This window comes from Protobothrops mucrosquamatus, unplaced genomic scaffold, assembly GCF_001527695.2.
Source record: "Protobothrops mucrosquamatus isolate PMUCROS unplaced genomic scaffold, P.Mucros_1.0 scaffold1087, whole genome shotgun sequence".
NCBI lineage: Eukaryota > Metazoa > Chordata > Lepidosauria > Squamata > Viperidae > Protobothrops > Protobothrops mucrosquamatus.
Window position 1 is genome coordinate 282,041 of NW_015387313.1, and position 14,161 is coordinate 296,201.

The 14,161-nt window shown below is 40.5% G+C and overlaps 1 protein-coding gene across 1 annotated transcript in view; it reads left to right on the forward strand.

The window, feature by feature from the left end:
- Positions 1-3,649: 3,649 nt before the first annotated feature.
- The window catches only part of SCUBE1 (signal peptide, CUB domain and EGF like domain containing 1), a 238,713-nt gene continuing 228,201 nt past the window's right edge, over positions 3,650-14,161 (forward strand). The window contains exon 1 of the mRNA XM_015820201.1: positions 3,650-3,737. Coding sequence (XP_015675687.1) covers positions 3,650-3,737 — 88 coding nt within the window. The remainder of the gene's footprint in view (positions 3,738-14,161) is intronic.

Consider the following 14,161-nt stretch of genomic DNA (forward strand, 5'->3'; position numbering starts at 1 on the left):
TGTATAGTCAGTGAGAGGTAAGATTGATTGGGCCTAGCTAACTTTTGCTGATGAGGTAGCCCTGCTGACTACTTGGAAAGGAGTTTCTCCAAAGAAGGTCAAGGCCGTTTCCTAATGTTCCCAACATAGCTGCATGAAGGGATGACTGCCCTATTAGCTCATCATAATCTTGACATCGTTGGTGGGTTGGTTGATTGGTTGATTATGCACACAATAAAATTCTAGCACAGAGGTCCTCAACCTATGGGCTGCGGCCCACTACCAGGCCAGGACCTCATGGCCACCGGGCTGCGTGAATAGCTGTGCAGTGCACGTGCATGTGTGCGCATGCTCACCCTCATACCACTGTTGCGTTAATATTGCACGGGTGATGGCGTTGCCACAAACTGCGTGGGTGGTGGCAGCACTATGAGTAGCAGGTGGGTGGGGCGCAAACCTTGCATGGGAGCGGCGATGCGATCCTTGTGCCGGTGGTTTCACCGCAAGCCTGGCAGCGCCAGCGTCACTGAGAGCCTTGCGTGCATGCTGGCAGCCCCTTTTGCGTGGTGTGCACGCTCGTGGCCTGTTTGTGTGCACGTGTGGCCACGTTCATGTTTACATGTGCGTGCATAAGGCGCCTGCCCCTCCTTCTGCCAACCCAGAAAGGTTGGAGACCCCTGTTCTAGCATACAGGGTCAAGAGCATCTTCCATACCTATAACCAACAGTAAAACCAGAGGGCACTAAGGATAGGAGTAATAATGACAGAATTGGATTTACAATTATAGTATGTTTGTGAAAACATTAGATGCCAAACATTTCCTTTACCTTTGCCACTTTTCTTGGTGCCTGTGTTATGCCTTTATACTTTAATAAGTATTATTCTCTAGCCCATACCTAGTACCATACTGTGGGCAAGAAACAGTTACTTAGATTTGAATTATCACTTGAAGTTGGAAGATTTCTGGGTACTTATATTTCGGAGGACCTCTCATGGACTATGAATGCTAACATGCTTGTGAAGAAGGCACAGAAGAGGCTGTACTTCCTGAGAATGCTCAGGAAGATAAATTTATCTCAGCATCTACTCCTGTCCTATTATCACAGCACCATTGAGAGTGTCCTGACATACGGCATTCTTTCATGGTATGGGAGCAGCTCTGTAGCGGACAAAAAAGCTCTACAGAGGATTATTAAAACTGCCCAGAATATTATTGGATTCCAGCTACCAGCCCTGGATAACATCTTCGAATCTCGTTGTTTGAGGAAGTTGCATAACATTCTCAGAGACTCTTCCCATCCTGCTTACAATCTTTTTGGACTGTTGCCTTCTGGCAGAAGATACAGAATAATTAAAACTCGAACCACACGTTTTCTGAATAGTTTTTATCCCAGAGATGTAATTGCACTCAACAACGAACTAAGGGGCCACCATCAGTGAACTGTTGGACAGCATTACTTGGTCTGTTGTGTGGATGTTGGGTGGTTTAGGGGTGGGGATTGTGGTGGGGGGGAGTGTGTTTGGGGATTATGTGTGCGGGACTTGGTTTTTGGGTGTCGAGTAAATTTCGTTGTATATGTATACTATGTACGCACATACAATGACAATAAAGTATATATATAAAGATGTTGGATATACTTGGAATAGCATCGTCTCCCAAGATATGTATGGCACCCACTCTCCTGGGGTTCCATAAAGCCCTTAAGACTGCAGCTTCTGGGTTTGTGGAGTCCCCGTTGTATTGTTTTGGCTGTTTTCTTGTCCAGCTGTTTGTTATTGTGTTTTTAAATTTCAAATAGTAGAAAAGATTACCTTTCTCCTTTTCTGGTCTCCACAATGTTATGTTTCTTCTAATGGCAAGCTACTCAGCACAGCTCCTTTAGAATTAGAGAGATCTATCACGGTTTAGGACAGCTTTTTCATTTTTATTTCCTTTTATTCCATTATTCTACTGGCAGAGATGAGGCTCAGAGGAGGGGGGGGGAAAACAGCTACATCATGAACTAACATAAAAGACTATGTTATGTCACATTAATGGTAAGTTCGATATACATGCCAATAATTAAATGTTTTTGTTATCCTTAGGAAGTGTAAAAATGCTGGATTTTATTCCATGCCAAGGTCTGTAATGTATCTGGAATTACAAAGAAGAAATAGAAAATTCAGATGACATCTTGATTCCCTGATGTCTGAGAGCTGTTGAGGCCACTTGGGGATTTATCTGTGCCCTCAGGGTCACCTATATCAGGGTGAAATTTGGATAGAGAGGACCATTGGTTTGAAAGAGGGGTAAAAGAATCCATCTATGATAGAATTTAACACCCCTCCCTCAACAGAGGGGGAGGAATATGACACCAGCTATCTCCAGTTTACAATGGAGCCCTTTTTAGCAGTTCCAAGAAGATTCCACAACCGATTGCATCCTATCCTTCCATCCCCTTGCCATCAGAACTTCTTGGATGAGAAGTTAAACATTTTCTTCTTCTTCTTCAAGAAAAAAACTCCAGTTGCCTTTTGAAGAAAAAAAGCACCTTTGAGACAAGAGACCACAGAGGAATCCAGTGTAGTTGCATAAAGAACTCTCAACAAACTGAGAGAAAAAAAGGACAAGTATAAAAAATGAAAAGACATAACTAAAGCAGAATACCAGCAAATAGCCTGAATCTGCAAGGATAAAATCATGAAAGCTAAAGCTCAGAATGAACTAAGACTTGCAACAAATGCCAAAAATAATTGTAAAAGTTTCTTTCAACATGTAATAAACAAGAAAAAAGTCAAGGAAATAATTGGTCCACTAACTTCTTGGATGAGAAGTTAAACATTTTCTTCTTCTTCAAGAAAAAAAAAACAGTCCAGTTGCCTTTTGAAGGGAGAAGATGGCAAGGAGGTGATGGGTAGTGGAGAGAAAACAGAATCACTTAATTTATTCTATGCATCTGTCTTCACCCAAAAATTGTCCAACTTATTAAAAGCAGCACTGTAGGAGAAGAACAGGAATGCAAATCAAAATAGGCAAGGAAATGGTAAGAGAACACCTATCCACTCTAGACAAGTTCAAATTGCCAGGACCAGATGGATTAGATTCCAGGGTTCTGAAAGAGCTGGCAGATGTGATCTCAGAACCAATGAACAAAATCTTTCAAAGCTCCTGGAGTACCAGGAAAGACCAGAAGATTGGAAAAGAACTGATGTGGTTCCAATCTACACAAAATGGTGGGGGAAAGGGAAATGGATCCACCAGTAAAAGAGAATGTTTGTAACTTGGGGTTGAAGTGTGTGGTCCCTGGTGCTCTTTGAACTTGGTAATAGTTTGATAATGAAATTAGTCTGGTATGAAATGCAACAAAACCACCAAGCTCAGAAAGCAACAAGGACCCCAAAGTGGATTGTGGAAACTACAGACCAACATGCAGACATCAACAATTGAAAAAAAAGATAATCCGCAACCTGTGGGTCGTGGCCTATTACCATAGCCCATTGGGCCACGGTCTATTTACCATGGCCTATTGGCCACGGGGCCACGGGAGTGGCTGGCCAGTGCGTGCATGTGTGCATCACTGCGAGTGTTGCAGGCATTCGCAGTCCCATTCACATGAACATCGCTGTGGGCATTTGTGGACCCACTCATGCAAGCGCCATTGCGGGCATTTGCGGCCCCACTCATGCGAGCATGGTTATGAGTGTCTGTGGCCCTGCTTGCGTGAGCATCGGCACAAGTATCAGCATTGTGCGAGCAATGGGTGTTTGTGTGCGCACATGTATGTGTGCATGTATTCACCTACCCAACCATCTCTTCTTTTCCCCCTCCTCCTGGTTCAGGCCACCAAACCCAAAAGGTTGGGGAACTCTGTCCTAGTAGACCACTACCATTAAATATGAGGCAGCAAAACTAATGCAATCCTATTTTGCATCAATAGAAGGATAGTTTCAAAATCACATGAAATCAACTGCTTTATTCCACATTGGTGATACCACATTTAGAATGCTCTGTCCAATTCTGGTCACTATGATACAAAACAGATGTGGAGACCCTAGAAAGAGTGCAGAGAATAAAGATGATAACAGATCTAGAGGCTAAACCATGCAATGAACAATTGAGGGAACTAAGTATGTCTAGTACAGGGGTAGGCAACCTTGGCTCTTTTATAACTTGTGGACTTCAACTCCCAGAATTCCTGAGCCAGCATAGGATAGCTGGCTCAGGAATTCTGGGAGTTGAAGTCCACGAGTCATAAAAGAGCCAAGGTTGCCTACCCCTGGTCTAGTATAACAAAGAGATGGATTAGGGGTAGTATAATAGCAGTCTTCTACTATTTGAGTGTCTGTCACAGAGTGTCTCAGCCTATTATCTAAAGCACTGAAGTTAGGACAAGAAATAACAGGTGGAAGATCTTTAACGAAAGATCCAACCTTGAACTAAGGAGAAATTTCATGACCGAACAATCAGGAGAATAGCTTACCTCCAGGAGTTGTGGGTGCTCCATCACTAGAGGTTTTCAAGAAAAGACTGAATAGCCATTTGCACAAAATGGTATAAGGTCTCCTGCTTGAACGGGGTTGGACTAGAAGACATCCAAGGTCCCTTCCAACCCATTCTATGTTCTAAGGAAGGCTCCAGGCTTCCCGTCATCAATGCACAATAAATATGTTGTTACTGCTGCCAGCTACTTTACACAGCTAGAAACACTCTGCCATCAAAAAGCTTTCTCTCTTGCCCAATGCCATGCTCTCCCTTCAGCAGAATTCAATGGGTAAATATAAAAAAAGCACAATTGGCTGAAAGGGTTTTCCCCTGTGATTCCACAGAAGTGGAAACTACAAAACGTGTTCTTCCTTGTTGCTCCTTTTACAGAGATATCCAGTTCAGATTCATCCTGTCTCTTATTAGGAGATATCCTGGTTGGCCAGATCCAGCCTATGCCCAGATTTTGCTCATAGACAAATTAACTTCTTTTACAGCACATGTAGCTAGGTTTTGTGCACAGAAGATTTGTTGGACCCCGGTGGGACAATTTTCCACAATGCATTCTATGTAACTATAATTCATTGAAATTCTAGATATTATCACTTTGTTGTAATTTCAGAAGTTATTATATTTCATATAACTTTAATGTCTATGTTATACTTTAATATTGTTTGCATCCTTGAGCCATAGTTTGCATCCTGGTGTTTTATAGATATATACTGCTCAAAAAAATAAAGGGAACACAAACATGTAGTATGTCTTATTTTTGTGTTCCCTTTATTTTTTTGAGCAGTATATTTTAACTTTGCCTTAAACTTCATTTTGTTTATTATCTATTGGTGAAATATATATATATATGTGTGTGTGTGTGTATGTATATGTATATGTATGTATATATATCCATATATACAATATATATATGAGTGCAATAAACTGAAAACTGAATGCTACAATAGTATTGTGCACAAGGACAGATAGAGAGCATAGAATTATGATTGTCCTGTGTTTGAAATTTATCTTCTATCCTAAATTGTCTTAGATTGATTTTACAGTTCCATTCAATGAATCACTTAAGATGTAATTATATTGTAAGTACATTAAATATATTAACATCCACAGTAGATAATGAATGTAATGCGGAATGCACGGGAAAGAGAACTCTACCTCTCCATCATACATTGGGTGTCCTGATGTCATTCCTGATCTCTGGTCTCCATAGTAGCACCCACAAATTTTGAGAGGAATTGAGATGTGGGAAGTCATCAAAACAAATTGTGCTTGATATTAGGGGAACTCTGAATTTAGTGACCCTTATTTATTGGGAATAGATTTGTATTTTTCAAACCATTCTGTTTGGCCCTTAAGAAGAGTTTAGATACTTCGTTAACCGGGATTATGGTCCAAGATTATCAATAACAGTGGGATAAAAAGCATATTGAAATAATAGTCCTTTAAAATAGTCTTATAAGAAGAGGAAATATTGTATATGGTGAGAGATTCCTTGAATCCACAGACATTTCGATGTTACATTTGCTTGCAGTTAGTATTACACACTATGCATATAAAATTGAGTATGGTATATTAATTGTTTACACTTGTCTTAATTACTGTCATTAATTCCAATTCTGTTTCTTTCCACCACTTGAACTCTTATGAAGAAATAATTCAAAATTAAATAGCACTTCCCGCTAACTGGATTTTAATAACTCGCCCTCTATATACAAATATTTAAATTTAATTAAAATGCTAGGTGGTGAGAAATATGTTGCATGGTTATGACTTGGACTACCTAGCCCAAATTTCAAAAACCAATTAACAGCAATGTTATTTACACTATTAAGTCTTATATGATACTCATTTATAACGTAGTTAATTTTTATTTATATTCTCAAATCGTTCCCAAACTCTGTATCATAAAGAGAATGCAAGTGGAAGCTCCCTAAAGGGAGCTAATGTGTTGCATGCAAAATAGCATGAATCAGGTTGGGAACACAAGACTGGAGAAAATTGCAGTTGAACGTAGGAAAACAAGAAGTTACCCGATACCACTTTTTGCTAACCAGTTAACTTGACATGCATTTTCAGCTTAAAGTCCTGAGGAGAACTTTAAGCTGAAAATGCATGTCAAGTTAACTAGTAAGAAATACTAGTTAACAAAAAATGGTATCAGGTAACTTCTTGTTTTCCTACATTCAACTGCAACTTTCTCCAGTCTTGGGTTCCCAACCTGATTTAGGTGAGAATGTTTGGTTTGAGATGCAATATATTAGAAGGGCAGTGGCTAAGGGAGTGGCTAAGGGAGGTCTATTGGGTCTATTGGGATAGACTTAATTATAACGGTGTTGGGTGTACTGTTGGAAGACCAGAAGGACCAGACCCCCCAGATTGTGCTTTCTGGGGTCGTGCAACCACATCCAGAACTAAAGATAGTCCAGAGGGACCAAATACCCACAGTCACTCCATCTTGCTAGGGTTGAGTTGGAGCTGTTTTGCCCCATCCAGTCCCCAACAGCCTCCAACCACTGGGATAGGATGTTCATATCATCACTCAAAAGAGCTGGGTAGAGATAAAAGGCTGGGTGTCATCTGCATATTGTTGACATCTCACCTCAACTGATGGAACAGCTCACCAGTGGCCTCATGTAAATGTTAAACAGAACAGAATAGAATAGAAACCTGAGGCACCCCACAAAGAATGGGCTGTGAGCTGGATTTCTCTCCCTGCATGAATATTGACTGGAACTGGCCCTAGAGGAAGGAGGAGAACTGGTACAATACAATGCTGTCCCAATTCCTGAAGCTGACCCAGAAGGATACCATGATCAATGGTTTTGTATGCCTCTGAGAGGTCAAGAAAGCCAGGATGGATGCACTGTCCCCATCCCGTTCCTGCCTGAGGTCATCTATAAGTGTAATCAATGCCATCTCAGTCCCAAACCTTGGTCTAAAAGGGGTCTAGATAATCCTCCTCATCCAGGGTTATCTGAAGCTGCCATACAACAACTGTCTCAACCATCTTCCCTAGAAAGTGATGATTGGAGACTGGTCAAAAGCTGTCCAGACTACCTGAGCTGAGGACGATTCTTTGAGGATGGGGCTGACCACTACTTTTTAAAGAGTTGCTGGGACCATTCCCTCTCTCAGGGAGGGGGGGAATTAACCACCACCCAGACCCACTCAACCTTAATTAGCCAGGAGGATCTAACATATTGGGGACAACACATTTTACACTGACATACTTTTCTGCCAACTGAAGGTCTGGTGGATTATCTAGCGTTAAAGTGCCCTATGTATATGCATGTGCATGTAACATGGAATACTGGGAGAGGTTTTTGAGTTCAGTTGGCATGAGACAGAAATCAACTTGAGTAGCCATTCAGTAATATATAGGACTATTGGTGATAAAGCTGAGGCTATAAAAATGTTCAAATATAAGGCAATATTTTTATCTATAGAATGGCTGAAAATTTACTTGTAGTTGGAACATCCTACAACAGTGATTCACCCCACGAACTCGGGTTTAAATTCTTTCCTGCCAGTATAAGAAGAAGAAGAAATGTGATAGTGCAAGTTATTGGGGACTGGCCAGTGCACTGAAACCATCCTTTTCTAGTTTATTCTCTGATTCAGCAAGTTGCCCATCGCATATCCAATGACTGGAGGTTTTCTACAGCATGTGACATATCTACATGAATTCCTTTGATCATTTTTTTTAGATTACAAAATCTAATTCAGATTGTCACAGAAGATAGCAATATCTAGTTTTGTCTAACTGAACTTGGAAACACTGTGAGTTAGACCAGAATCTCCAGGGGTAGGCAACCTCGGCTCTTTTATGACTCGTGGACTTCAACTCCCAGAATTCCTGAGCCAGTATGGTTCAGCATGGAAACCTCTCCCTTTCCCCTCAGCGTGGCTGGTTCAGGAATTCTGGGAGTTGAAGTCCACGAGTCATAAAAGAGCCAAGGTTGCCTACCCCTGGGCTAGACTGAAACATTGAAAAGATACTCCAGAGGAAACAGTAGCGAATCACTTCTGGGTATGTCCATGAAATCATAAAATCATAGGGCTGAAAGGGATCTTGGAGGTCTTCTAGTCCAACCCCTTCTGGCCAAGGCAGTACTCCTTATACCATCCTGGAGGTTCTTGAAAACCTCCAGCAATGGAGCACCCACAACTCTGGGAGGCAAGCTGTTCCATTGATTAATCATTCCCACTGTCAGGAAATTCCTCCTTATTTCCAGCTTGGATCCCCCTATGACGAGCTTCCACCCATTGCTTCCTGTTCTGCTGGTATTCCCAGTGATAGCCCTTTAAGTATTGGAAGACTGCTATCAAGTCTCCCCAAAACCTTCTCTTCAGTAGGCTAAACATACCTAGTTCCCTTAACTGTTCATCATATGATTTTGCTTCCAGATGCCTTATCATCTTTGATGCTCTTCTCTATATACTTTCTAAGATCTCAGCATCTTTTTTGTATCATGTTGACCAGAACTCGACACAGTATTCCAAATGTGGCCTCACTAGTGCAGTGTAGAGTGGTACTATCACTTCCCATGAATTTGATGCTATCCCTCTGTTGATGCAGCATAGGACTGCATTGGCTTTTTTGGCACCTGCAGCACACTACTGGCCCATACCTAAGTGGCTATCCACTAGGACATTTAGATTCCTCTGCTGTTGAGCCATGTGGATTATATACTGTATATTCATGTGGCCATATGGATCCAGCATATGAAATTCTGTAGTCTAAATCTTTACATTTTGTTCCCACTGCCTTGAGTATAGTACCCGCTGCAGCAAACATTAATACCTCACTTGTAAAAATGAAATCATGTTTGCAAATACTTAATGGAATTTAGGAAAACTGGGGGGCTAATTCAGTTTCTACATTGAAGGGAAAGGACAGTCTGCTTAGAATCATGATGATAAAAATAACAGTTCTATATGCAGCTTTTCCCAAGCTGGTGAGCTCCTTATATAATGGACCATTCATGCTGCTCATGGCTGGGGATCTGGAAGCTATTAAACTCAGTGCCAGGTGATGGAAGCTTCCTTCTGTTTCAAAATACCAGGTTTATTTATAACTAGTACTTCTTTCTCCAGGTAAAAATTCAGTACCTAACGCTTTATGAAGTTTGGCTAGAGACACTCAAAATCACCTACTGAAATTCTGTGTTTATAAGGGAGTGCTTCTCAGCTTTGGCAACTTTAAGATGTGTTGACTTCAATTCCCAGAATTCCCTAGCTAGCACATTAGCAGATGAATGCTGATAATTGATGTCCCCAGAACTTAAAAGGGATAAAAGGATAAAAGCTTGGGTTGAGAAACATCGCTCTAAGACTAAGTCTTGTACTTTTGTGGGGAATTTTGCCATCTAGTGATAAGGCACAGATACTGCTTGTTTACTTTCAGAAGCAACATATGCAAACCATAACTGGCAGGGTGGAAGGACATAATATACAAGGTCTATACTGATAGGGCTGGATATATTCTTTGGGTCATTCAAAGCTGTTAAAAACTAAATATATATATTAAATTGCTGTTATAACCTTCATTTTATCTCTATAATAACAGCATTAGTAAAGAACACATTCCTTTTTAAAATCAAGTATGACCTCAGAGTGGAGCTACAATCACACCAGACATAACCACTATTTTGACTTTTTTTGAACATTTCTATGTGAAGCAAAGAATTCTGGGCCTCTGACATGCCTATGCTGCAGAAGAGGCACATTGATAAAAGTTTCAATTTCCGAATCAAAGCCCTCGGGTGCACTTTGATGTTCCTGAGATTTTCTTCAGATTAATGAAATCATTATACAGGCAATCCTCGGCTTACAACCACAACTGAGCACGAAATTTCTGTTATTAACTGAGAGATTTGTTGTGAGTTTTGCCCCATTTTATGACCTTCCTTGCCACAGTTGTTAAGTGGATCTCTGCAGTTGATAAGTTAGTAATCTGTTTGTTAAAAGAATCTGGCTCTCCCATTTATTTTCCTTATCAGAAGGTTGCGGAAAAGGATAACGGATCTCCTAACCTTCCGCCGCGCCCTCAAGACATGGCTTTTTCAACAAGCGGGCCTGACCTAGGGTGAATTTTAAATAGGGATAATTTTTAATGATTTTAAATAGTCACAGCCACTAATATTTGGATTTTAATTGGTTTTTAGAAGGGGTAATTCTGTATATTGTTTTAACATGCTGTGAGCCGCCCTGAGTCCCATGGGGAGAAGGGCGGCATATAAATTTTGTAAAAATAAAAATAAAAAATAAATAAAAAATAACATGACCCTGAGACACAGCAACGGTCATAAATATGAGCATCTGAATTTTGATCACATGATCATGGGGATGCTACAAGGTCATAACTGTGGAAAATGGTCATAAGTCACTTTTTCCAGTGCCGTTGTAACTTTGAATGGACACTAAATGAACTGTTGTAAGTTGAGGACTATCTGTATGTGATTTGTCTTGGTTCAGAAGTTCAGTTGGGTGGCCTGATTAGAATTCATATAGAAGATATTGTAGATGGAAGAATAGACGGTGATATAATCATGAACAATGTAGTATAATTCTGCATGTCTGTGTCCTAATAATCACTACAGAAATTTCCATTAGAAAGAGATTTTGCTCTAGGTACTACATAAATGCCAAGTGCATTTAGAAATAGGACTTCTGAACGAACCTTTCCTTTACCCAAGCATCCTGTTTTGAGAAGACGATTATAGCAAAACTGTGAATGCTCTATTCCCTTCTAGATTCATGTCTGGCTTTATTGTTTTTTATATATATTTATTATGTTTTATCAACAAGAATAAAATGCAAAACAGAAAAAACAAAACACACATTCAACACTAACAACAGCCAAAAAAGGGAAAAATGTCTATAAAATGGGGGGGGGGGGGAATGAGCCAAATATCTAACATTAAACATAAAATCCACCCTGGCTGGATACTGAAAAGAAAATTAAAAAAACCCTGATAAGTTCTCCTCCCCTTACAAAATGGGTCTACAAATAGTTATAAAATATCCCATTCTTATTTAATAAGAATGCTATATCACAGTGATGGCGAACCTTTTAGAGACCGAGTGCCCAAACTGCAACCCAAAACCCACTTATGCATCGTCGGGTGCCGGGTAGGCATGGCCCATTGGGTGGGTGTGGCCCATTAGGTGGGCGTGGCCCATTGGGTGAGCGTGGCTGCGGTGGTAACGGCAGACTGGGTGGGACTAAGTTCAATCAATCAATTCCAACTTTGCAAGATCTTTTTTTTCCCGCGAGAAGTTGAAATTGACTGATTGATTGAACCTTTTTTTTTTTTTCGCCCACGGCGGTGGAGGCCTAAAGCGAAAAGGTTTTATAAAACCCAGCTGAAGGCCTAGGACTGGGGCGATGACACGCATGGCCACAGAGAGAGCTCTGAGTGCCGCCTCTGGCACCCGTGCCATAGGTTCGCCACCACTGCTATATCATATAAACAAATATTCCAGAAGGAGGGATCTCTATCTGATAATCAAATCAACCCAATCCAATCATAATATATATCAGAGAAATAACACAGCCAACAGGTTGATTCATGCCTGGCTTTAAAACAGATATGATTGCCTTGTTTATATCAGCAGAAGAGAAATGCTGCATAAATTAATGGTATTTGAGAGTATCCTTCAGACTGGCTCCGTCAGGTTATCCAGGAAAATACCTTCTTCCATATAAGTCTACAGTCCTTACGTTCTAAGAAATTGTCTCGCAACATGGCTTCCAGAGGGAAGAAAAAAGGCTATTTCCATGAAAATTAGTTGAGTTCCCAGTTTGGCTTTTTGACCTCAGTTAGACTTTTATCAGTTTGCTCAGCATTTCCTGAATAGTTGCTCTAAAAATACAAGGGCAATTCGGAAATAAACCTCCGTTTGGTTATCAATGACAGACACTCGCAGATACAGAACTTTTATTATACACACTAGACAAACCACAACATTACATTACTTTTTGACATAATCGCCATTCAAATTGAGGCACTTGTCATAACGTCTTACAAGGTTTGAAATTCCTTAATAGTAGTCACTCAGCGCCAAATCTGGGCTATATGGTGGTGATCAAAAACATCCCAACGGAACTGCTTCAAAAGTTCTTGGGTGCATTTAGCGGTGCGCGGGCGAGCATTATAGTGAACCAAAACCACACCGGAAGTGGTGCCATAGAAAATCCCGCCAAATGTGAAGATGCCAAAGGAGCATTGTTACTGAAGTTCACGGAGCATGATTCTACCATCAGTTCAGAAGTCTGCTGTGAAACGTTACAAAAACTCAGACAAGCCATCCATAACAAGCATCGGGCCATGCTGACGTCCCTCTAGTTCCCTTTTCTACCTTCTGGATGACAAAGTTGTCAGCTAGTTTGGTCAGGAACTTGTTTGATCCCCCACTTGATACAAAGTTTGTCTCCCAGTTGATGTTAGGATAGTTAAAGTCCCCCATTACTATTGTGGTGTGTTTCCTACATACATTTGTTAACTGATTAGCAAAAAGTTCATCTATTTCTTCTCCTTGGTTGTATGACCTATAGTATACACCAATGGCAATGTCATTCTTTTTTCCTTTTATATTATATTTCATCCTTGGCTTTATGAATTTTTGTAGAGATGTAGTGATCTCTTACATATAATGCAACTCCACCTCCTCTTTTGTTAGATCTGTTTCTTTTGAACAGTTTATATCCTTCCATCAGTACATCTCGTTTTTGAGTTTCATCTCACCAAGTTTCAGTAATGACAACTATATCATACTTGCCCTCGTGTACTAGTACTCCAAGTTCACCCTGTTTCTTCCCCAAACTTTGAGCATTAGTGTATAGGCATCAGAATCCTTTATGGCTGACCCTGGATATGCCTCCTACATCTCCTAGTTTGTATCTGAGTTTTTCTTCCTTCCCGTCACTCTCTACCTTCTGGTTTGATTGGTTGTCTTGTGGTTTATGCTTGGGATTAGGTACTAAAGATCCTAAAGATTGGTCACCTTTTCCCCTCAGTTTTAGTTTAAAGCCCTTTGGATAAACTGAGCCAGTCATTTCCCAGATACATTCTTCCTTGTTCTTGTGAGGTGCAGCCCATCCCTTGCCAGAAGCCCTTGTTAAGGTAATGCAGACTGTGGTCTAGGAATCTGAAGGTCTCTTGGCAGCACCAAACCTTGAGCCAGTAGTTCATTTCTAAAATCCTTTGTTCCCTCATTGGATGTTGACCTTTTGTAGAAAGTACAGATGAAAACACCACTTGTGCCTCTAACTCCTTATCTGTCTTGCCAAGCTGCTCATAGTCTCTTAATATTGTTTTGGGGTTCATTGTCATGTCATTTCTTTGTCTGTTCTTGCTCTGGGAAGAGGCTAAAGGGAATGTCCTCTTAATAGACTAGTCAAAGAAAAGCAGAGCAAAGTCTGCAAGAGAACTGAAGGGGAATACTTTGGCTAGCTCTTTCTGTCCTGTGTGCACCTCATGGTCAATAACAGGAGCAAGGTGATGGTCCCCCTGGAGCTGCATTTCCCTATGGAAAGGACTTCTTGATGCGCCAGTGTCCCTCTGATGGAGCAATGTGCAAGAGTGCCTTAAATCAGGGTGTATGGAAGATACTTTAATTGCTGAAATCATTGGGGTTTAATATAATAATAATAATAATAATAATAATAATAATAATAATAATAATAATAATAATAATAATAAT